Here is a 22,225-nt window from a genome sequence, read left to right as displayed (position 1 = left end):
TTCAGGGGGAATCGGGGGTTCTGATCGAGGGGCAGCGGCACCGAGGGGCGGAGAGCAGCACCGGGTAGCGGGCAGCAGCAGTGGGGAGCACGGGGACGATGGAGAGCACCGGGGCGGGGAGCACCTGGGAGGGGGAAAGCACTTGGAGAGATAGGGACACTAGGGGAGCACCCAGGGGCACATCGAAGGGAAGAGCAGGGGCACGGTGGTATGAAGGTATCGGGGTGTGAAGGTACCGGGGAGCCGGGCACTGGGAAAAGGGGGACCGCGGTGGGGCAGGGCTGGGGTCGGGGGCTGAAGAAGTGGGGGGCGCCACCCGGTTTCGCCACCAAAACCGGGGACTTCTCCACGGTCCAGGGATCGGAACGGTGCCACCCCACAGCCGGGAACACGGAGCGTGTGGGGGGAAAAGGGACACCAGGGGTGGGCTCCGGGCCAGCGAAACTCCCTTGACATGCTCTCACTTCAGAGTCCCCAGGATGTCCTCCCCTTTTCCCCCATAGTTTTCCCAGTCTCATCCTGTGCACCCCAGGGTGGCAGTGACGCCCTGGAGCCGTATCAGGTGCTAGGACACATTCAGCGACCCCATCCTCCTGGGCTCCAGAGGCAGGCAGCCCTGTGCCTTCTGCTTTGCCCAGCACAGTGGTTTTGGGGGAGGCAGTGCTGGGTGGAAATGAATAGAAGTGATGTCTGCTATTGGGGAAGATGAAGTGCCCAACGTGGAAGTGCCACACCCTTCAACTTTTCCACCAGTGCAACAGTTTTCTATGGTCGGTAACTAAATAACCAGTTGTAGCCCTCAAATAGGTGTCGTGAGCGCGGCATTTCGCTGCTGGCCAGCGTGAAAGCTGATGCTCAAAAGATTTCCCGAGGCAATCGTCGAGCACGTGGAGCCGTTATTAAGTAGCGAGCACCTGGAGCTCTCGGAGGACTTTGCCTGGCTGTCCTGGAGCACAGGGGCCGCTGCTAGCCGGCGGCTGCCTGGAGCTCTCTGAGGACCCTTGCCGTGGCATCCCTCGAGCACGGAGGCGCTGCGGAACAGCGCCGACCGGAGCTCTCCGGAGGGACACTGCCCCGAGCACAGGCGAGTGCTGCTCTGCACCGCCCGCACTGGGGCTCGGAGCGACTGGAGTCCGGGGGTCCCGAGCACGGAAAGCTGTTGCCAAGCGACGCCTGAAACCGGAGCTCTGAGGGGATGAACGCCGATTGGAATGCCCGGCCAGGCTCCCACGCCCGAGTTCTGAGTGAGGACCCTGCTCTGCGACACCAAGGTGGGCTACACTTGTGTAACAACGGGACAATCCCACTCTGCCCACGACCGAGATCTCTATAAGCAACTAAAGCATTTTTTAAAGATGCAGCAACATCACATTACCTAAGCAAGAGCTAGAAAACCTTTCAGGATGGACTTTAGTTAACTTCCCAATACTGAACGTCTTTACCAGAGACTTTTGGGACGCAGTTGGAAATAGACTGTTTAATAACATCTCCCGCCGGGACACGACTGCCGGTGAGCTCGTCCCGGCGTGCAGGGCGTTGGTCGAGCTGTTTGCTGCACAGACCACGCCCGCAGCAGCCCGTCCGTGTTGTTGCTGAGAATCCGCTCCATTCCTCCGCCGCTCTCCAACGCGGCTCCGCCGACCCCTACGGACCCCGCCGCCCCTCCCGCCATCCCCGCGCCCGCACTCCCGTTCAAGCAGCCCTGCTGTCCCGGTTGCCGCAGCTCTTCCAGCCGCCCCTGCGAGCCCGCCCACAGCGTCACCGCGGCGACAGCTCCCGCTGCCGGCATCGCGGCAGCCCCGGCCCCGCCTTCCCCCGCAGGCGCAGCTGCTGCGGCCCCCGGCCCATCCGTGACCCGTTCAGCCGGGACACCGCTCCTGGCATCGGCCGTGCGCAACTCCGGCACCCCGCACCGCTCCGCCACGGCTTTGATGCGGCCTCCCGGTTCCCACCCGCTGCATGCCGCAGTCCACCCCCGCCGACATCCTTGTGGCCCCAGTTCCAGCCGCAGGACGCCAGCCGGCCCTGCCAGCGCTTCCGTGTTCCCCGAGTGTCCAAGCGGACCCATCCACGCCGCCAGCCCAGCCCCATCACAAATAGTTCCCCCTGCAGCGCCTCCCGCACACCTTCTGGAACCCCCAACACTACAGCGGCCAGCAGTTCCTCAGCCCTCAGCTGCTCTTCACCTGCCTCCACCGCCAACACGGACCAGCGTGTCACCTGCATCCTGCCGCAGCTCCCGACTCTGCTCCTGTGCCTCCACTGACAGCTTCCCTGCCCCCTGCTTCCCTGCCTCCGCCGCCGCATCCTGCGCCTCACCCAAGCAGGACGGGACCACAGCCAGGCACACAAGCCGTGCAAGAAGGGAACGTGACACCCGCTTTAGCAGGACAGACAGAGAACTACTTTGCTCCTCCAAATGCTAACCCTTTGAACCCAATGCAAAGAAAGTCCGAAAAAGAACTAACCCTGTTCCCGAACAGCTCTAAAGTTTCTCCAGAGTTTGGCACAGATTTGGCAACCCAAAATAAAACAGTAGACCCTGACAATTCACCACCATCAACCTCAAATTTAGAAAATTCCCAGGGAGGTTTTGATAACCTTCAACTAACTGACTGGCATGAAGTCAGACGCGAAATTTGCAAAGAGGAAAGTTTAAATTCTTTGGCAATGCCTGTGATATTCAGCCAGCAAGCCAGTGGTCCTAGAAATGGACAGCCATCCCATCTCATGAGATGAAAGAATTACAAAAAACGATAAAGGACAGTGGTATTTTCTCTTCATATTTTAAGCAACTGCTGAAAAGTACCCTGGAAGGTACATACACTCACACCAACTGACTGTAAAAATCTTGCTCATATAATTCTTACAGATTGACAATATATGCTATGGGAACTCAAATGGAAGAGACTGCTTGCAGGGGTCCTAGCCACTTATAGACAATGCACTGATGCAGACCTTCGTGTCCTCACCTTGTCTAAGCTAACAGGTGACCCTCCTGATGATAAAAATGATAATCAAGTGAATTTACCCAGAATGGCGTTAGATGACATCAGAAAGATGGCTCTCAGAGCCCTTTTGCAAATTTAGCCTGCAGGAACTTTTGAAAAAGCTGACAATCTAATTAGCCAAGAGTAATCCGAACCATTTACCACATTTGTAGATCGAGTAATCCGAGCAGCAGAAAGGCAATGCAGTGATGATATAGCTCACCCAATAATGATATGGGACATTATTGAAAATAATGCCAATGCAGAATGCAAAAGAATTATCAAAGCCTTGGGAAAAGAAAAACCTACAGTGCTTGAAATGATTGAGGCCTGCAACAAAATTGGAAGTCCACAGCAAGCAGCGACGATTCAAGCAAATGAACTTGGAAAAACTCTAGGAGAACAAATTCAAAAGGCTCTCACAGCACAGGCAACACAAGCAGAAGCACGAGACAAAAAACTTACTGAAATCCTAGCTGCCTTGCATCTCACCTCCCAGCAACAAGGCAACGCTATGGCTGTTAGGCAAACTGCTGTAACTTCAGGACCTTGCTACTTCTGCAAAAAAACCTGGCCATATCATGAAGAATTGCCCAAACGGCTAAAGGAGCTCTGTAAAGTAGGCTTGATTATGTTAATAGTGATAGTTTCGTTTCATTTGTAGTACCCTGCATACTTCAGTGTGTGCAAAATTGATGAGGAAGAGAGTATCTAACATCTTAGTTGTTCATCAGAACGGGGGAGATATTGGGGAAGATGAAATGGGAAAGTCTTATAAATATGTTTGCTTAGCAAAGGATTTGGAAAATACAGAGACTGAGTGAAACTGAGATGAGAACAAACTTTGAGATTTCGGACCTTGGTTGCTAAGCAGCTGGTGGACAGTAGTGTAGCTAGTAGAAGGTAACTCCCTTTTTTGACCCACAGACAGATCCAAGGGTCATCCCTCAAAAATGTGTAGTTTATCCTAACACCTGACTTCAGAGATCTCTTGTCTCTGTCCGTCCCGACCATCCAGGACCAGCCCTCACCACAGTCTGCTTCATCTCCCCCCCAGAAGCAGGATGAGACAAACAGACACCCCCTAGGTCCCTCAACCATCCTACTGCCACCCCAACCATCCCACAACACCCCAAGACCAAGCCGGGCAGGAGCATTTATTCATGAAGCACGTGCCTTGGTGGGGGACACAGCTTGGGAACATTTCATGGGGAGACACAAGGCAGCCTGGTGACCTCCCTGACCACCTACTGCCTGCTCCTGCCTGCAGCCCCTCCTGCTCAGAGCAGGGCCAGAAGGGCGAGGGGCAGCAGGGACAGCAGGATAGAGAGCGGGGAGTTTGGGGGAGCATCGCCATGGGCGTAATATTGGGCGACGACAACGTTGGGGTTCCCCTGCGTGGGATCAAACCACATCTGGATGCAGCGACCGCTGCCACGGTGGTGGGATGTGTAGCGGTAGGAGCCAGACCAGATCTGCTCGCAGAGTGCAGCCGCCGTGGGGAACACAAACTTGAACTTCTGGCACATGGCACCCTTGGGACACTGGTTGGTGCCTGGGGGTGGGCAAGGGGTGAAGTGGGTGAAGGGCTTGGGGAAATGGGTGTTGTTTGCCTGTGCATGGGGTGCAGATGGGTCCCACTGGCATTGCTGGGGAAGAGAGAGTTGACCTCAAGGTGGCACAGGGTCTACCCCACATGCCATGAGGACCCTGACCCACTCACATGCACAGGGGACTCTCACCTGGCTGCCACCCCCACCCCATGGGGACCCTCACACCCCTGGACCCACTCACACCCACCAGGGAGGGTGGATACAACTCCCTTGCTCCCCTGCAGCAAGATGGACACTGACTGGAGACCTACAGGAGAGTTGAGGCATGATGGGGGCTGCCCTGCAACCCCCACTCACCTGTAGTCCAGTTCCAGCCCTTGTGCCAGTTGACCTTGCAGGTGACAGCATCCTGGCAATCCTCCCACCACTGCTCACAGTCCTCCCAGCACAGTGGCACATCCCGGATCCGCTCCTTCCTCCAGCTGGTGTCTGCCTGCAGGGCCCCCAGTTTTCTCCAGTTCACCCCAGGGATCCTGGTGGGTGGGTGAGGGTGGGGTCTTCACCTACCTGGTCGATCCATGGCCCCAGGTTAGGGGAACACTCATAGAGACACAAGTCCTGGATGAAGTGGCGCTTGCATTTCTCTGGCATGGCCCCACAGTGGTCCCAGTTGAAGTTGTACAGGTAGGACTGGTCCTGGTGAGCTTCCAAACTCGTGTTGGCAGTGCAGCAGGCATTGTCCTTCCAGAGGATACACTGCACCAGGGCAGCTGGGGCTCAGCTGGGACCCACCAGGACCCACCAGGGCTCAGCTGGGACCTGCTGCAGGTCCAGGGGAAGCACCAGTGCCCGTGGGTGGGTGACACTGGATGATGGAATTCATGTTGGGGCACAGAGCCCTCCAGCCTCCATCCTGGTGACCCCACAGCAAGTGACACCAGTGGGAGCTATAGTACAGTGCATGAGGACCGTACCTGCCCATAGAGCTGCCCCTCAGGGCCAGGCTCTGTTTTATGGTGCTTGGCATCCATGCAGACGTTGAGCAGCGAGTCCTGTGTCACTGTCACTGCTGAAATGGCAGCTGGCCAGGCCAGCAGCAGAGCCAACACCGCTGCCATTGCTCTGCCAGGGCAACAGCAGGTCAGGACAGCAGCACCGAGAGACGCAGTTACAGCAGGGACAAAGTCCCCCGCTGTGCCCGTGGAAGCGCGGCAGCACACGGTCACCGCCCACGACCACCCACAGTGGGGTCAGGGGTCTTACCTGGGGATGCCAGGGGATCAAGACTCTTACCTGGGGGGCAGCTGGGCTCCAGGTGCTGTGGGACGAGCACAGCTCATCTCAAAGGTCGTGGTGCAGCACAACCCGTGGCCACTGGTCACGGGATGTGGGAATGCAGCGGATTGGGCAGCACTGAGGACACGGAAGAGACAGTGCATCCCACCCTGGCACCCCACTGTGTCCTGGATTGACACTCATGCCTATCCTGGCCCCACGTGCAGCTGGGATTCATCCTCCTGGCGCCAGGCTGGGGCCAGCACCAGCCAAAATCTACTTAGGGCTATTTTTCCTTCCCTCCCGTGGGAGGTGGCCTGATTCCTTGACACCAGCACAAGGGGCAGGACGTGGCCCCCCAGTACCACAGGGTCCCTGTGAATCACTGTGAGGCGGGGAACACCACAGTGGGTAAGAGATGTTGCTGGCAGGGACAGGTACCCCCTGTGGGGTCACAGATGGCCACAGCGTAGAGGCAAGTACCCCTCATGGAATTACAGGCACTCCAGGGAATCACAGATGCCCCGTGAAGGGGGGAGCGGATAGCCTGCAGGAGAGCAGTCCCTGTGGCTCGGGAGGGACAGAAATGCTCCAGGGTGAGACATTCCTGGGGCAATCACGGAGGTAAGATACCCTACAAGGGGGACACACTTCCAAGGTCACACATGATGGGGGACCAGACATGCCCCAGGGATCACAGATGCCCTGAGTAGTGGGGAGGATACCCCTCACAGATGACAGATAATCCTCAAAGGAGCAGATACCCCATCAGCATCACAGATACCGCCTCACTGGGGTCACTGGTACCTGTGGGGGGGTCACAAACCCACCATTAGTCACAAATACCCCAACGAGGGGCACAGATATTCCGTGGGGATCACCCCCTGAGGAGAGTCACAATGCTTCCCATCGGGGTCACACATCCCCAGGGGGTCACAGATGTTATGTGTAGTAGATATAATTTGTGGCATTTCTAGGATGATATATGTGATATTAAATATTTGTTGGAGTATACATGTTTGTATTAGGAGTCCCCCCCACCCTCTCAGACGAAACCTGGTGCGTGTTGAAACCTGATTTACACGTAAAAGGATGTGGCTGGGCCAGGAGGGATAAGGGGATACCCGGGCACTGATCATTGCGTGAGCGACCCGAGATGGATATTATAGAAATATTATAGAAATCCTCGGGCAGATACAGGTGAATGCAGGATTCCTGTAAATTTCATCAAGGGATTCAACAACTCTGGACACGTAATTGTTCTTCCTCATCACCAAAAATAAAAAGAAAATCTCATTAACCTACGGATTCTGAATGGAAGAAAAGACTGATTGCTGAAATCTTGGCCTCAGGCGGAATTTTCCCTATAAAACCCGCCTGTGCCAGGATGGAGGTGTGTGGGCACAGAGGAAAACCTCTGCTGAGGCTGACTCCTTGTTGCGCACGCAGCGCGGGGCTCAGCACTGTTCTTTCCTTGTGGCTGGCTAGATAGAATCTGATCGCAAAATAAATATTTGCTTTTTTTCATTTTAATTCGGCTGGACAAACTCTCACTTGTAACACAGACAGCTCCGGGGCGGGTCACGTTCGCCCGGCCCTCACAGCGGCCCCACACAGGACGCGCGGGGGGGGGGTGAACCCTCCACCTGTCAATCAAGCGACGCCCCGCCCCCAGGCGAGGCCACGCCCCAGCCGGGCTCCCCCTGGCGGCCGCGGTCGCGCCGCTCTGCGCATGCTCGGTGCGCGGTAACCGGTTCCGGGTTGCGCTCGCTGCTGGCTGGGCGGCCGGCGCCGGGCGGGCGGCCGCGCCATGTCCACGCTGTTCCCCTCGCTCCTGCCCCGCCTCACCGAGCCCCTCTGGTTCAACCTCGACCGCCCGTGCGTCGACGAGACCGAGCTGCAGCAGCAGGAGCAGCAGCACCAGGCCTGGGTGGGCACGGCTGTGGGGGCCGCGGGCCGGGTGTCAGGGGGCCGGGGAGCGGGCCCGGCTCCCTCAGCGGGTACGGCCCCGGGGCGGTGCCCGGGCTGGGGGCTGCTCCGCTGGTCACCGCCTGTGCCCGTGTTTCAGCTCTTGTGCCGCTGTCGCCGGCTCGGGCACCGCTGCTCCCGTGTCCCTCATCCGTCACTATTACCGGAGCTCCCCGTTTTATTGTAGAGGGTTAATTAATAAGATGCTGCTGGAGCTACGCGAGCTCTCTATGAATTAATTAACTAATCTCCCCAGGCAGGCAAAGAGCGATTTGTGATCCTGGTGGCTGATAAGTGTTGGCGATGTGAGCGTGGTTTTGTGCTGCAGTGCCCCTGAGTGTGGGGGGAAGAACATCTATTTGATTAAAGTTAAAAAAAAAAAATCAGTAATTAAGTTTTTATAATTAAATAATAAAGTTTAAATCAATTAAAACTTCAGGACGTAGAAGAGGTTCCAAATCCCTCTGGGTGGGAGGTGCTGACATATTTTAATTGAGCTTTAATTATCTGCTGTGGTTGTGTTCATCTGGCTGATCAGATTTGTCCCAGATTTGTTTATTTTTTGATAAAGAAATACATAAGCTTTGTGTTTGGGCTTCTGATGCCGCACATGGGGATACCAGTGTCATTGGGACCAGCCTGCTTGGTGCCAGGGTGTTCAGGCAGGTGTCTGGAGCTGCTCTTCCCTGCTTGGCCAGGAGATGCCAGGGAGGCAGCAGGACTGGGCTGGAAACAGGCGTGAATAGCAAGCGCCACAAGCCAGCAGCTGAGCCGACAGGGCCTGTTTGCTGGCGTGTCATGGAGCTGTTGGGGTGCTCACCTGCCTCTCTCCTTTCCCCAGCTCCAGAGCATTGCTGAGAAGGACAACAACTTGGTGCCCATAGGAAAGCCAGCGTCCGAGGTGGGTGTGTGGGCAGGGAAGAGGGGGGCTTGCCACAGCGCTTGAAGGGCAGATGGGGTTGCTGGAGCTGTTGTGTCCACAGCACTATGATGAGGAGGAGGAGGAGGATGATGAAGATGATGAAGACAGTGAAGAGGACTCAGAGGATGATGAGGACATGCAGGATATGGATGAGATGAACGATTATAATGAGTCTCCTGATGATGGGGAGATCAATGAGGTAATAGTGCGAGACCCCAAAGAAGGGGATGTGAAGTGTGTGGGACCCTGAGCATGAGCTCCAGGAGCTGTCTTCTCTCCTTCACACCCTCAATTAAGTTCTTGCTCTGGAGGAGATCTTAAACTTCTTTCTTTCCTAGGTGGACATGGAGGGGACAGAGCAGGATCAGGACCAGTGGATGATCTGATTCTGCCACAACCACACCAAACCAGAGGCTGGGGGAGATTCTTTGCCCCCCATGGCTCTGGGGGACGGTTCAGTGAAGCTCCTCCTTCCATGGGTGCTGTGTGGGGCAGCAGATTCAGAGGGAAGCCCCACAGGGGAGCCAGAGGGGAGACTGCCACCTGGCATACTGGGACTGACACATCGTTTCTAATAAACTCAGTTTTCAAGAAAACAACCCCAAATCTGGTGTCTGAGGCCACCAGGGAGTCAGGGGGTACCACCCAGGCAAATGCAGGGCTGCTCCCCACCATTGACTGGTGCGCCTGGCAGATCTCCCTGTGCAGTGCAGGCAGGAACACTGCAGGGAGTGAGCCCACTCATTGCCCGCTGCGCCCCACCACAGACCACAGAGCCACTGCCTTTTCTCCAGAGCCCTTGTTGAAGCCGGGGCAGGGGTTGGGGAGTAACTGTGGCCATCACGAGGCAGGGGCTCGCCGCCCGCTCAGTGGGTGCCGGTGTAGCGGAGCTCGGCGATACCGTCAGGAATGGCGCGGAAGTACTCCAGGCTAGCGCGGTGCACCTTGCAGTGGTATTTGCCGCAGGTCTTGGCGTACTGCAGGAAGTGAGGTGCCCCAGGGAAGAGGACGTTATCAGCCAGGATGGTGGCCCCCTCAGCCAGCAGCTGGTGGCTTTCCAGCAGCCGTAGATCCCGCAGGTAGCAGCGTTTCCAGTGATCCATGAAGACCAAGTTGGCATTCACCAGGCCATGCTTCTCCCGCAGGCGCGGTATCACCTCCTCCGAGGGGCCCACGATCAGCTCCACCTGTGCTGCATCACCCTCGGTCACTGGGGCAGGGTGGCAGGGTGCCCACCCACCACCCTGCTTTACAGGGTGGCGAGAGGTCCACATGGGACAGGATCTTCCTCTTCCCACCCACACCGCCCAGCAGGTGCCGCAGTCCCTGCCACAGCAGCAAAGGACCCCCACCCATCTCCCTGGTTTCATGTGCAGAGCTGGGCTTTATCCCAGTGCCTGGGTGCTCACCGTCTGCTCGCTGAAGCCGGCCAGGCGGATGACCTTCTCGGCCACGGCGGCGTGTCGGGGGTCCCCCTCGATGGTGTAGAGGCGGGCACCTGGGGGCAGCCCCTGTGCCAGCAGGACGGTGCCATAGCCACAGTACGTGCCCAGCTCCAGCACCCGCAGCGGTGCCCGCTCCAACAGCACCCGCTCCACGATCCGCCCTGACATGGCATGTGCCTCTCAGCAATCCCACCAGTCTGTGCCACCCCAGCCCTGTGCAGGGCAAAGATGCCAAGCAGTGCCCAGAGGGATGGAGGAGAGCCATGCCAAAAATGCCACAGCCAGGTGAATGATGCCATAGCCATACCAACAGTGCCATGGCTGTGCTGGCAGTGCGATGGCCACGTCACTGGTGCCACAATCATGCCAACAATACTATGGCTGTATCAACAATGCCAATGGTGGTGTGATCACACCAACACTGTCACAGCCACATCACTGGTGTCATCGCCATGCCAGGGGTGCCATGGTGGTGCCGGTGGTGCCATGGCCACACTGGCAGTGTCATGCCCTGCGCTGTGTGGAAAAGCAAGGGTGGCACTCACCTTTGTCAGGCCCCACACAGCTGAGGTGCTCACAGTGGTAGCACCACTGATCGAAGGTCTGGAGGATGTGGTGGGGGTCCCCAGGGATGGCATGGGCCAGCAGGTACTGGAAGGCGCGCTGCTCCCGTGAGGTGCCCGTGAGCCGGTCCCGCAGCCAGGCCAGCAGCACCGCCCGGTACAGCAGCACCAGGTAGTGCCGGTACCGGATCAGCAGGGTGACAATGAAGGGGAGGAAGGCCAGGGCAATCGCCGGAGACACCATCACGAGCAGGCGAGGCTGTGCTTTTTTGCACAGTTGCTGAGTTGACTTTGTTAGTTTTGTACTTATCTTGGGAGTCCTTCCAAATGGGAAGTTCTGCACCCTTTGTGTCCACTATCAGTAGCATAACCTTGGGCCCAGGCTTTGAAAATCTCCCTGTGCAGATATCATTGAAGCATTGTGAGCCCTTTAACTGTAACAAGGCAAATCTCTTTCCTCACAGGGGATGCTGTGGTAGAATGTCCTTCCAGGGTGCCAGCCTCACATCTCCCAGTTATGCCACAAGTTGGCTGTGCTGTGCACCCCCTGGAAGTACCTCTCCCTGGGCTCCAATGCTGCTGGGCCTGTAGGGCTGGGGCACCCCAGGATGCTGTAGACACCCCTGTGCCAGGGCTGGGGAGTGCTGGGGACCCATCTGCCAGGATCCAGATATTGGGGTTGGCAGGGCTGGCATCCCAGGAAATTGTGCTGCTGTGAGGGGCCTTGTTCAGCACAACCCCTTGCACGGCCCTTGGTCCTGCTTTGCTGCTCCCATCCCCCATAATCTGCACCTCACACCCTATTCCCCACACCCTGCTCCCCACACCCTGAGCTGTTGGGGGTGCCCAGCCACAGCGACAGGATAGGGTAATGGGGGTGGCACCTACCTGTCCCCACACTCCAGGCAGGCAGAGGCAGGCAGTCCTGTGTGGAGTCCTGCTGCCACTCAATTATTGATGGTGTCACCGCAGCTGCAGCTGCTCCTGGAGCTCCGGTTACCAGCTCAGTGGGGCTGGCCATGGAGACGGGGCCAGGCTGGGGCTGGGAGGTGGTCCTGGGCTGCACAAGGGGGCCTGGGACTGGGGTACTGATACTGGAGCTGGGGTGCTGATACTGGGGCCTGGAGTATACCAGTAGCGTGGCTGGGGTCCCAATATTGGTGTGTAGTGCTAGGAGCTGTGGTCCTGATACTGGAGCTGGAGTCCTGTCACTGTGCACTGAGAATACTGGAAACACTGAGCAACAGGAGCACGGGGAGCCAGAAGCACTGGGCACTGGGAGGACTGGGAGGCCTTATCAGTGGATACTGGTAACACTGTGGGCCTGGGTACCATGGGAGCATTGGGAGCACTGGGGGTGAGGAGCCTCGGGGCACTAGGGTCTGTTGTGGATTAGGAATGGTTCTCCCCTGTTCAGTGCCCCCACCGAGACCCTCCAAACCATGCCCATTCTCTTGCTTCCCTGCTTTCCTCTCCCCCTTCCCACAGCAGCAGGATGGAGAGGAGGCACAAAAGGTAAAGATCTCAGGTTGAGATAAGAACAATTTAATGGCTGTAAGAAACTTAACAGTAACAGCAACAATATTAATGACAAGTGGTACAAGAAAAGAAAAGATTCACATAGAAGACCCCCTTCCGACAACAGACAATACCAGACAGCTCCCTCTGCCAATTTACCTGACAGTGAGTTGGTGTATGACAATGTTGTGCTCTTTTGTCCTTGTGGCATACAGTCCTTGTGCCACAAGGACTGTGTACACCGGACATTTGGCCCTAAAGGGGACTTTGTTATTTGAATTCCTATAGTTGACTCAACCTCCAGCACCACTATTTCTCTCCAAGATACTGGGTACTTTGCTCCATGGTGTTCCACATGCCTCAATGCACTACTCAATCATCCTTGAGAGAATGCCTTTTCCTCACGCTTGACAGGAGCTGCCTTCAGAGCCTGAGAGTTTTTGTCCTCTTCCCGCTGCCCTTGTCAATGTTCACATCCCAGGACAAGGATCCCAGTTGCTTGGCTTCACTACCATCCCATTCCATATCGTGGGCCAGGATATCCCAGCACTGGAGTAGCCAGGTCGCCAGGGGCTCACCTAAGTGGCAGCTGGAACCTTTTCCCACATCTTACAGCTCACCTGGGGCCATGGACCAGGGGATTTTCTCTGGCCCTGCCTCCTCCTCCTGTTCTGAGGGCCCTGCTTCGCCAGCCCTCACTAACTGAACTGATTTTGTCTTGGATTCCTTCTTCTGTGCAGGGTGACTGCCCCCAGCACGGGCTGTTCCCTGGTTCAGCTGCAGCTGCCGTGGCCATGGCTCCTGTTGCTGCTCCCTCTTCCTCCCCTGAGGGTGCTGTCCACTGTCCTCTGGAGCTGACACAGCATCCTCCTTGCAAATATTCTGTCACTTTATCAGACTCCTGTTCAGGGGTGAACTCCCAAACCACTGGAGCAGAGAATTTCTCAAAAGATTGGCCAGTTTTCTCACACATTCCATGCCACTCATGACCATTCCCCCTCGGGACAGGTGTCTGATTTGCCTTCTTGGAAATCCCTGTTCTGCCTCCAAACGTGACTAAACAGAGTGTGGACTGTACTGAGGCATAGCAGACATAGCAACAGGAACGTGCTTTCCTTACCATCCAAAGGGAATTCAAAATTCTCAGAAGCTGTTGTAACAAGCCTGAAGGAGGAAAAGGGGGGAAAGGGAGAAAATCATCCTTCCCCTGTTCCCCCCACAGAGTGGGTATGGTTATTAATTGACTTCCAAAGGTAGTGCTGAAGTAAGGGCAGGAGAGCAGCACTGAATACACATCCCACAGTACCCTCATTGCCCTTGGTATCATCATGTCATAAACTCACATCCCACAGCACAGCAACAAAGAAATGCTGATCCTCATCCCTGCTCCATGAAAAGTCACCCTGAGGAGCACATACAGGAATGTATGAGCAGAGCCAGGGTTAGCCATGCCCACATGAACAGCCCAAGCACCACTGTGGCCAGTAGCTCTGTACCTAATACAGCAAATGCTGAGATCACATTTGTTTCCAGCCTACTATTCTGTTACCTCAACCCTTAGTGCCCCTATATGCTGGGTAACAAACAAGGACAGTCGTGGTTTAATCCCAGCCAGCAATCAAGCCCAACACATCAGCTTGTCCACTCCCCCGTCAGAAAGATCAGAGAGAGAATTGGAACGGTAAAAGCTGGAAATCTCGTGGGTTGAGGGAAAGCAAACACCACACAGACAAGCAAAGCAAAACAAGGAATTGCCCACTTCGCATGGGCAAGCAGGTGTTCAGCTATTCCAGGAGAGCAGGGCCCCATCACATTTCAGTTATTTGTGACAACAGACACCATCACTTCAGACATCCCTCTCTTCCTCCTTGCCTGTTATAAATGAAAATTTGTCCAGCCAAATTAAAATGAAAAAATAAAGTATTTATTTTGCAATCAAATTCAATCTAGCCAGCCACAGGGAAAGAACAGTGCTGAGCCCGGGGTCGGCCCTGGGTGTGCAACAAAGTCAGCCTCAGCAGAGGTTTTCCTCTGTGCCCACACACCTCCATCCTGGCACAAGCGGTTTTTATAGGAAAAATTCCACCTGAGGCCAGGATTTCAGCAATCAGTCCTTTCTTCTATTCACAGTCCCATAGTTTGATGAGATTTCTTTTCTTGGCAAGGAGGTAGAACAATTCGATGTCCGAGTTGGTGAATCCCTTGATGAAATTTAGGGGAACCCTGCATTCACATGTATCTGTCCGGAGGATGTCCATGATATCCATCTCGGGTCGTTCACACGATAATTAGCGCCTGGACGCCCAAGGTGGGCGGGACCCCTAATACAAACGTGTATACTCCAACAAATATTCAATATCACGTATATCATACTAGAAACGGCATGAATTATATCTACTGCACATAACATTGCCCCCCGTTTATATTCCGAGCACCGGAAGGGAACCTGGGGGCGCTGAGAACACCAGGACCCCTCAGAGCTCCCTGCAGGAGTGCGCAGAGCATCATTCCCTGTATCCGGGTGTCCCTGTGTGTCCCTGTGTCCTCGTGTCCCTGTGTCCATGTCTCCCCGTGTCCGTGTGCCCGTGTGTGTGTCCCTGTCTCCGTGTGTCCATGTGACCCTGTGATCCGTGTGTCCATGTGTCCCTGTATCCCCGTGTCCCTGTATCCCTGTGTCCATGTGTCCGTGTGTCTTCGTGTCTGTGTGTCCATGTGTCCCTGTGTCCATGTGTCCTTGTGTCTGTGTGTCCCCGTGTCCCTGTATCCCTGTGCCCGTGTGTTGGTGCGTCCCTGTGTCCCCGTGTCCGTGTGTCCTGGTGTCCCCATGTCCCTGTATCCCCATATCCCTGTATCCCCATGTCCGTGTATCTCCATATCCCTGTATCCCCATGTCCGTGTATCTCCGTGTCCGTGTGTCGGTATGTCCCTGTATCCCTGTGTCCGTGTGTCCCCGTGTCCGTGTGTCCTGGTGTCCCCATGTCCCTGTATCCCCATGTCCGTGTATCTCCGTGTCCGTGTGTCAGTATGTCCCTGTGTCCCCGTGTCCCTGTATCCCCATATCCCTGTGTCCCCGTGTCCATGTGTCGGTGTGTCCCTGTATCCCCATGTCCGTGTGTCTCCGTGTCCGTGTATCGGTGTGTCCGTGTGTCCCCGTGTCCGTGTGTCCCCGTATCCATGTGTCGGTGCATCCCTGTGTCCCTGTATCCCTGTATCCCCGTGTCCGTGTGTCCCCGTGTCCGTGTCCCCGTGTCGGTGTGTCCCTGTATCCCCGTGTCCATCTGTCCCCGTGTCCGTGTGTCGGTGTGTCCCCGTGTCCCTGTATCCCCGTCTCCGTGTGTCCCCGTGTCCGTGTGTCCCCGTGTCCGTGTGTCGGTGCATCCCTGTGTCCCTGTATCCCTGTATCCCCGTGTCCGTGTGTCCCCGTGTCCGTGTGTCGGTGCATCCCTGTGTCCCTGTATCCCCGTGTCCGTGTGTCCCCGTGTCCGTGTGTCGGTGTGTCCCTGTATCCCCATGTCCGTGTGTCCCCGTGTCCGTGTGTCGGTGCATCCCTGTGTCCCTGTATCCCCGTGTCCGTGTGTCCCCGTGTCCGTGTGTCGGTGCATCCCTGTGTCCCTGTATCCCTGTATCCCCGTGTCCGTGTGTCCCCGTGTCCGTGTGTCGGTGCATCCCTGTGTCCCTGTATCCCTGTATCCCCGTGTCCGTGTGTCCCCGTGTCCGTGTGTCGGTGTGTCCCTGTATCCCCATGTCCGTCTGTCCCCGTGTCCCCGTGTCCCCGTGTCCCTGTATCCCCGTGTCCGTGTGTCTCCGTGTCCGTGTGTCGGTGCATCCCTGTGTCCCTGTATCCCTGTATCCCCGTGTCCGTGTGTCCCCGTGTCCATGTGTCGGTGTGTCCCTGTATCCCCGTGTCCGTGTGTCCCCGTGTCCGTGTGTCGGTGCATCCCTGTGTCCCTGTATCCCTGTATCCCCGTGTCCGTGTGTCTCCGTGTCCGTGTGTCGGTGCATCCCTGTGTCCCTGTATCCCTGTATCCCCGTGTCCGTGTGTCCCCGTGTCCGTGTGTCCCCGTGTCCGTGTGTCGGTGCATCCCCGTGTCCCTGTATCCCTGTATCCCCGTGTCCATGTGTCCCCGTGTCCATGTGTCGGTGTGTCCCTGTATCCCCGTGTCCGTGTGTCCCCGTGTCCGTGTGTCGGTGCATCCCTGTGTCCCTGTATCCCTGTATCCCCGTGTCCGTGTATCCCCGTGTCCGTGTGTCCCCGTGTCCGTGTGTCGGCGCGCCCCGCTGTCCCCGCGTCCCCCCGCCGCTCATGTGACCGCCGTGACTCGGCGCTCACGTGGCCGCGCGGCGGGGCCGTGCCGTGCCGAGCCGAGCCGAGCCGCGCCGAGCCGGGCCGCGCCGAGCCGGGCCGCGCTCGCCATGGGCTGCTGCTACAGCAGCGAGGCCGAGGCCTCCGACCAGGTGGGCGCGGCGCGGGGGGACTCGGCCCCACTCCCGGGTTTCCCGGTGGCGGGGGAGGCGGCGCGGTTCCCGGCGGGGCTGGGCCCTTCCCCGCTCCCGGCGGTCTCGGAGCGCCGCTCCCGCCGCTCGCGGGGCGCTCGCCCCTCGCGTGTACCGCCCCGCGTCCCGCGGGGCCGCAGGCGGGGCTGGGGTCGTGCCGGCCGCTCCCGCCGCAGGTGTAAGCCCGAGGCCTCAAACGGGAGCGGCGCCGGCTCTTGCTGCTCGGGACAGCTCGGGGGTCGGGACGGAACTGGGGCCGTCACCCGTCCCGCCAAACTTAATGCCCGCTGCGGGGAGAGCACGGCTGTGACAGCCCGTCCCCTTCCACTGGTGTCGTGAGAAAGGCAGAAGGGCCTGGGCGAGAGAATCGCGGCAGCGTTTCCCAGCAGGAAGAAGGGGAGAGGAAGCTTCTGGCCGGGGAGGAGCTGCAGATGCCACTGACTGCGTGTGTGGAGAAGTGGTTGCACTCCCAGCTCACCATGGGTCCCAGGCTGAGCATCCTTTCAGGACAAGACAGACATGGAAGGGCTTGAGCATGTCCAGAGAAGGGAACGGCGCTGGAGGAGGGGCTGGAGCACAAGGAGTGGCTGAAGGAGCTAAGGGGGGCTCAGCCTGCAAGGAGGCTCAGGGATTACCTTCTCACTCTCCACAATTCCCTGACAGGAGGGTGGAGCCAGGTGGGAGCCTGCCTCTGCTTCCAGGGAACAAGCAACAGGACAGGAGGAAAGGGCCTCTGTTCGTGCTGTGGAAGGTTTAGGTTAGATATTTGGGAAAATTTCCCTAGAAGTGTTGTACAGCTGTGACACAGGCTGCCCAAAAGAGTGTTGGAGTCCCCAGACCTGGTGGGATTTAAAAGTGGTGTAGACTTGGCACCTGGGGGCATGGTTGGATGGTGGTCTCGGCAGTGCTGGGAGAACAGTTTGGCTCAGAGGGCTTTTCCAATTTTACTGATTCTGTGATCTTGTTCTCATGGGTGTTTGTGCCCATGATTTCCCTACTGGGCTCTTCTCACAGCCCCTGCAGCACCATTGAGCCAAGCCAGAGGATCAAGGGCTGGGCTGCAGCTCTGCACCTCTTGGAGTGGAGGAACATGCCCTGGGACTCTGGGACTCTCCCACCCCACACAGTCCCTGGGCTTTGGCAGGTGGGATTCACCTGGCTTGGGTGAGCCCCCTGCTATGCCCGGGTGGGCTCTCTGTGGTGCCCAGTCAGGGGTGGGGCCACAGCAGGTCCTCATTAGCTGCAGGGTTTGATGCTGACTGCAGACTCCTGCCTGCAGCATTGGCCACTCCAAATGTGCTGCCTGATTTCAGCCTTTGTGGCTGGGGGGGGGGGCTTCATCTGGGAAAAAGCAAAAAAATTGAGCAAGGAGGTGCCTGGGAGAGCTGAGGCTGTTCTGCGTTACACTGGGATGCACAGGAAGCCCTCCTGGCTGGTGAGGAAAGGGTGAGACTTGCCTGATCCTGTGGGGTTAGCGCTGCTGGTGTGGGGAAGCCAGGGCTGATTTTCCTCTGCCTTTCACTCAGGAGGAAGAGACAAAGCGGCTGCTGGAGCCGGCAGCCAGCCCACCCAACAAGGTGCTGAACGGAGCGGAGCAGAGCTACCACAACCTCCCGTCGGCACGCACGGATGAGCAGGCCATGCTGTCCTCCATCCTCGCCAAAACAGCCATGTAAGCCTCGGGCCGTGCCCGTGGGGCAGGCAGCACGCCTCGGGGACAGCGGTGACCCTGGATGTGGCACGCAGCTGGGGCTGCCCGGCTGTGGGCCCCGGGGATCAGCCATCTGTGCTGAGGGGAAGGGAGGAGCTGTGGCAGAGCTCCCCATGTCCCTCTGCCCTCAGACAGCCCTGTCCCTCAGCTTTGGGCCCCACAGGGACACAGAGAGAAGACCCCATATGTGAGGTAACCCCTCAGCTGCTGGGCTGGCAATAGGGGCAGGGTTTGGATATAAGAGACAGCCCATGGGGATGCGGAGAGGGTGGCTGGAGGGGCAGCAGCATTGTATCCCCTTCTGAGGAGGCTTTTCCTCAAATGCACCAGGGCAATGTGGGGAGAGGGCTGTGTCCAACCTGGCTGGGAGGGCTTTGGGAGGCTCTTAGGCCCTCTGCCTGACATTGGAGAGCTAGTGGCCACTGGTGTGTGTCAGCATGCAGGGCCACAGCAGCTCTGAGTACTGCTCTGCTGTGGGGTGCACACAATGGGGCTGTGGCAGGGCCCTGGGCAGTAGCCCAGGTCCTCTGTGAGCCTAGGGCTCAGTACCAGGGCTATCAGGACATCTGCAAAGGACACTGTCCTCCCAGTGGTTCCTTTTTCCTCCAGGTGGCTGCATGCCAAGCTCCCCAGAGCCCAGACCAGCCCCCAGCTTCCTGCAGCATCTGCTTGCCTCCCTCTGCCCCAGGGCAGCTGTGGGCAGTCCCTGGCATTCCTTCCTGGTGAACAGCCACTCCAGCCTGGCACACTTGTAGCCAGCTGGCAGCATTAATTGGGCGAGTTTGGCCTTGAGATGTTTGTTTTGGGGTGCTGTCGGGTGCTGGACTTTGTCTGCCCTGGTCAGAGGATGCTCTGAGATGGGGAGGGAACTCAGGGAGAGCAATGGGAGCCACTGTCTCGTGTCTCTGCAGCAACATCATCGATGTGTCGGCAGCGGATTCCCAGGGCATGGAGCAGCACGAGTACATGGACAGAGCCAGGCAGTACAGGTGGGACCTGCACTTCTCCGCTGGGGTGCCTGCAGTCCTTCACAGCTGTGCGTGTCCCTGGGCAGGTCCCAGGGGTTTTGGCCTGGGGGAGTGAACTCAGCGTGTAGAAAGTCTGCCTCATCTCCGAGAGCAGGGTGCAGCCTGCTCAGGGAAGGCTGATGGCAGTGCAGGCAGCAGAGCCCAGGACAAAGGGCTCCTGTGTTCACCCAGCCCTTGGGGCAGATTTTTGGGGGCTGGATGTGATGGCTTCTGCTTGAAAGGTGCCTGTGTAGGAGAGCTGGAATCTCGCTCATCCTCCTGCTGCGGGGAGTGCAGAGGGCTGGATGCTGGGAGTGCAGCTCTGCTGCTCTCCCTCTCTCCCCCTGGGGGTTCCAGGTGCTTGGGGGTGCAGCACCCATCTTCTGGATGTCCCCACGTCTCGGCAGGTCACTGATGTTCACTGCTCTCCCCTCACAGCACACGCCTGGCCATGCTCAGCAACAACCTGACGCACTGGAAGAAGCTGCCCCTGCTGCCATCTCTGACCAACCAACCACACCAAGTGCTCGCCAGCGACCCTGTCCCCTTCGCAGACCTGCAGCAGGTGAGCCGGGCTGGGGTGAGCCCCGAGCCCCTGCGGTGCTCCCCAGAGACACATCCTCGTCCTGGAGGAGCAGTGATGCCCTCCTGCTTGCCCAGAGCTCTGACACAACTTGTTACAGCTGAAGGCAAAGCCTAGGTCAGGTTTAAAGCCTTGTTAGAGGTGGAGGCAAAGCCCAGGACAGGCTTAGGGACTCTTTTGGGCTGGAGGTTAACCTCCTGCAGCAGTTTCTTTGGGATAACGGGGAGTTTCAGCAGCCACCAGTGACACAGCCATGTCTTCGTGCCTGCAGGTGTCCCGGATAGCCGCCTATGCCTTCAGTGCGCTCTCACAGATCCGTGTCGACGCCAAAGAAGAACTGGTTGTACAGTTTGGCATCCCCTGAACCTGCCCCCACCACTGCTGCTTCAGCGCTTTGGGTTGTTTTTGGTTTATTTCCTGATTGTTTTTTTTCCTCTTTATATCCCTTCCCTCCCCATGCTGCTGCCACAGAACTTGGACAGATATCCTGTTTCCTACTAAATGCCAAGGCGCACATCATTGGCACATTGAGCCCACCTACATTGCTTGAGGCTTTCTCCTCCTCGTGGGTGGGTAGGTGGGTGTGCGTGGGGAGCAGGCTGTGTCAGCTGGACGCTGCCTTGCACAGGGACAAGCACAAAGGGAACAGCTGCTGCAAGGAGGCCCTGGTGTGGGTCAGCACCACGTGCCAGGTTACCAGGACGGGTGGGCTGGAGCCAGGCAGATGTGATGCTCTGCATGGGGCCTGGTGGCTCCAACACCATCCCTTCTCCTTTCTACATGTTTAGACCTTTGTTTTGGCTGTTTGGTTTTTGGTTTTGTTGGGTTTTTTTAATTATTATTTTTTGCCACAGTCAATAAAGCCACGTTCATCCAGTGCCTGTCTCCACTATTCTCTGCTGGACACAGAATGGACATGGTGGGGGAGCCATACCCTGGTGTATGGTGCACATCTGTCTGACCCCTGTCCATCATGTGCCACAGGGCCAAGAGGACGAGGGGACAGGGAATGTATGATGACCCACCTTTAAGGGGAAGGAGGCACCTGAGATTCCTAAATGCTCGTGGTCCAAAGGAATGTCAAAAGTCAGGGCTGGCAAATAATCAGAAAGTTTTATTAGTAAATTACACACTTGGCATGGAAATTGCAGGGTACCTTTTTTTATGGGTAGGTTTCCCCAGCCTGAAGACGGAGTTCTCATTTTCTATGCAAATTAGTTATCATGCACAGTCTGTTCTTTCAGGTCTTCCTGGAAATGGGTCAGAGGGGTTTAGGGGTCTTTGGTCACCTTAATCCTACCCGTAGTCCGTGCCCACTTCCTGCCACTCATTCCTATGCTGTACTGTCTTGTGCTTATCAGCAGGAACTAGAACAAGGATGTTTTTCCTACAACAAGGATGTTTTTCCAGTGCTGCTCTATCTCACCTTGCCTCTCTTCTTTAGCCATACCTTGTTATGGCGTGTTAAGGTCAGCAGGCCTTGTTTATTACCAACAGTCCTTGCTAGACGCCACAACCATCCAGTTATCTATGTTTGAGACATACACATTAGCTCTCCTATGTTCTGGGAATAGAATTTTCAGTGAGATTTATTTTGGACTGTGGTTTATGGGGTCATTAGAGAGTGGGCTTCAGTATGCATTATTAGCCCTTTATAATTGAGAACTCAAAGGGTCTCACTTTGGATTGCTGTCTAGAAGGTTGCAAGAAAGTGGGCTTTAGTCATAGTAGTTTTCCATCTTGGCCACAATTTAATTTGGTTGAAGGTTCAACAACAAAAATACTGTTCCACATTGGTTGTTACTCAGGCAAGAAAAATAAGTTTCCAAGTCTGTTCATTAAAAACCAGATGCTCGATAAACATCTGTTACTTCCTTGGAACAGATTATATCCAATAAGCTCAAGAGGGGCTTAGTCTGGGTGCTCTTTGTGAAGGCCAAAGCCTAACAAGCATTTCTCAGGTCTTGGTGGGGCCTGAGCAGTGGTGGGGACATTCGCCACCACAATCCAGTTCGTGACTGAACCTCTGTGGGCCTCTACAGGGTGAAATAGGGCTGTGGCCACGGGGACAAGCACAGGACCCCCCAAGTGAGACGAGGCCCCGGTAGCAGGTCAGGACAGGTTTGGGGGCTGATGAGGACCCCTGCCTAGCTGGCACTGCAGGGCAGAGTGGGGTGTCTGTGTGTGACACACCGC

General features: G+C 56.9%; 4 protein-coding genes across 4 annotated transcripts; 2 read left to right on the top strand and 2 right to left on the bottom strand.

The window, feature by feature from the left end:
• Nucleotides 1-4,133: 4,133 nt before the first annotated feature.
• LOC110473113 (folate receptor gamma) lies at nucleotides 4,134-5,933 on the bottom strand. Its single transcript, XM_021535397.3, has 5 exons — nucleotides 5,837-5,933; nucleotides 5,518-5,665; nucleotides 5,111-5,299; nucleotides 4,901-5,036; nucleotides 4,134-4,545 (listed from the first exon to the last, which is right to left on the bottom strand). The coding sequence occupies exons 1-5, from the start codon at nucleotides 5,881-5,883 to the stop codon at nucleotides 4,271-4,273; spliced, it is 795 nt and encodes a 264-aa protein (XP_021391072.2). The 5' UTR covers nucleotides 5,884-5,933; the 3' UTR covers nucleotides 4,134-4,270.
• Nucleotides 5,934-7,548: 1,615 nt separating this feature from the next.
• On the top strand, nucleotides 7,549-9,314 carry ANAPC15 (anaphase promoting complex subunit 15). The gene is made up of 4 exons (XM_021535398.3): nucleotides 7,549-7,748; nucleotides 8,628-8,687; nucleotides 8,770-8,907; nucleotides 9,047-9,314. Exons 1-4 carry the CDS (start codon nucleotides 7,629-7,631, stop codon nucleotides 9,092-9,094), a joined length of 366 nt encoding a protein of 121 aa, XP_021391073.1. The 5' UTR covers nucleotides 7,549-7,628; the 3' UTR covers nucleotides 9,095-9,314.
• A 260-nt stretch (nucleotides 9,315-9,574) lies between these two features.
• On the bottom strand, nucleotides 9,575-10,960 carry TOMT (transmembrane O-methyltransferase). Its single transcript, XM_021535400.2, has 3 exons — nucleotides 10,715-10,960; nucleotides 10,118-10,330; nucleotides 9,575-9,895 (listed from the first exon to the last, which is right to left on the bottom strand). The coding sequence occupies exons 1-3, from the start codon at nucleotides 10,958-10,960 to the stop codon at nucleotides 9,575-9,577; spliced, it is 780 nt and encodes a 259-aa protein (XP_021391075.1).
• Nucleotides 10,961-16,581: 5,621 nt separating this feature from the next.
• On the top strand, nucleotides 16,582-20,906 carry LAMTOR1 (late endosomal/lysosomal adaptor, MAPK and MTOR activator 1). The gene is made up of 5 exons (XM_077790937.1): nucleotides 16,582-16,689; nucleotides 18,255-18,400; nucleotides 19,351-19,428; nucleotides 19,885-20,011; nucleotides 20,301-20,906. Exons 1-5 carry the CDS (start codon nucleotides 16,648-16,650, stop codon nucleotides 20,391-20,393), a joined length of 486 nt encoding a protein of 161 aa, XP_077647063.1. The 5' UTR covers nucleotides 16,582-16,647; the 3' UTR covers nucleotides 20,394-20,906.
• Nucleotides 20,907-22,225: the final 1,319 nt, after the last annotated feature.

Source organism: Lonchura striata, chromosome 2 (assembly GCF_046129695.1).
Source record: "Lonchura striata isolate bLonStr1 chromosome 2, bLonStr1.mat, whole genome shotgun sequence".
Taxonomy (NCBI): Eukaryota; Metazoa; Chordata; class Aves; order Passeriformes; family Estrildidae; genus Lonchura; species Lonchura striata.
Note: the sequence above shows the minus strand (reverse complement) of the source record. Positions and strands in the feature narration are given on the sequence as shown.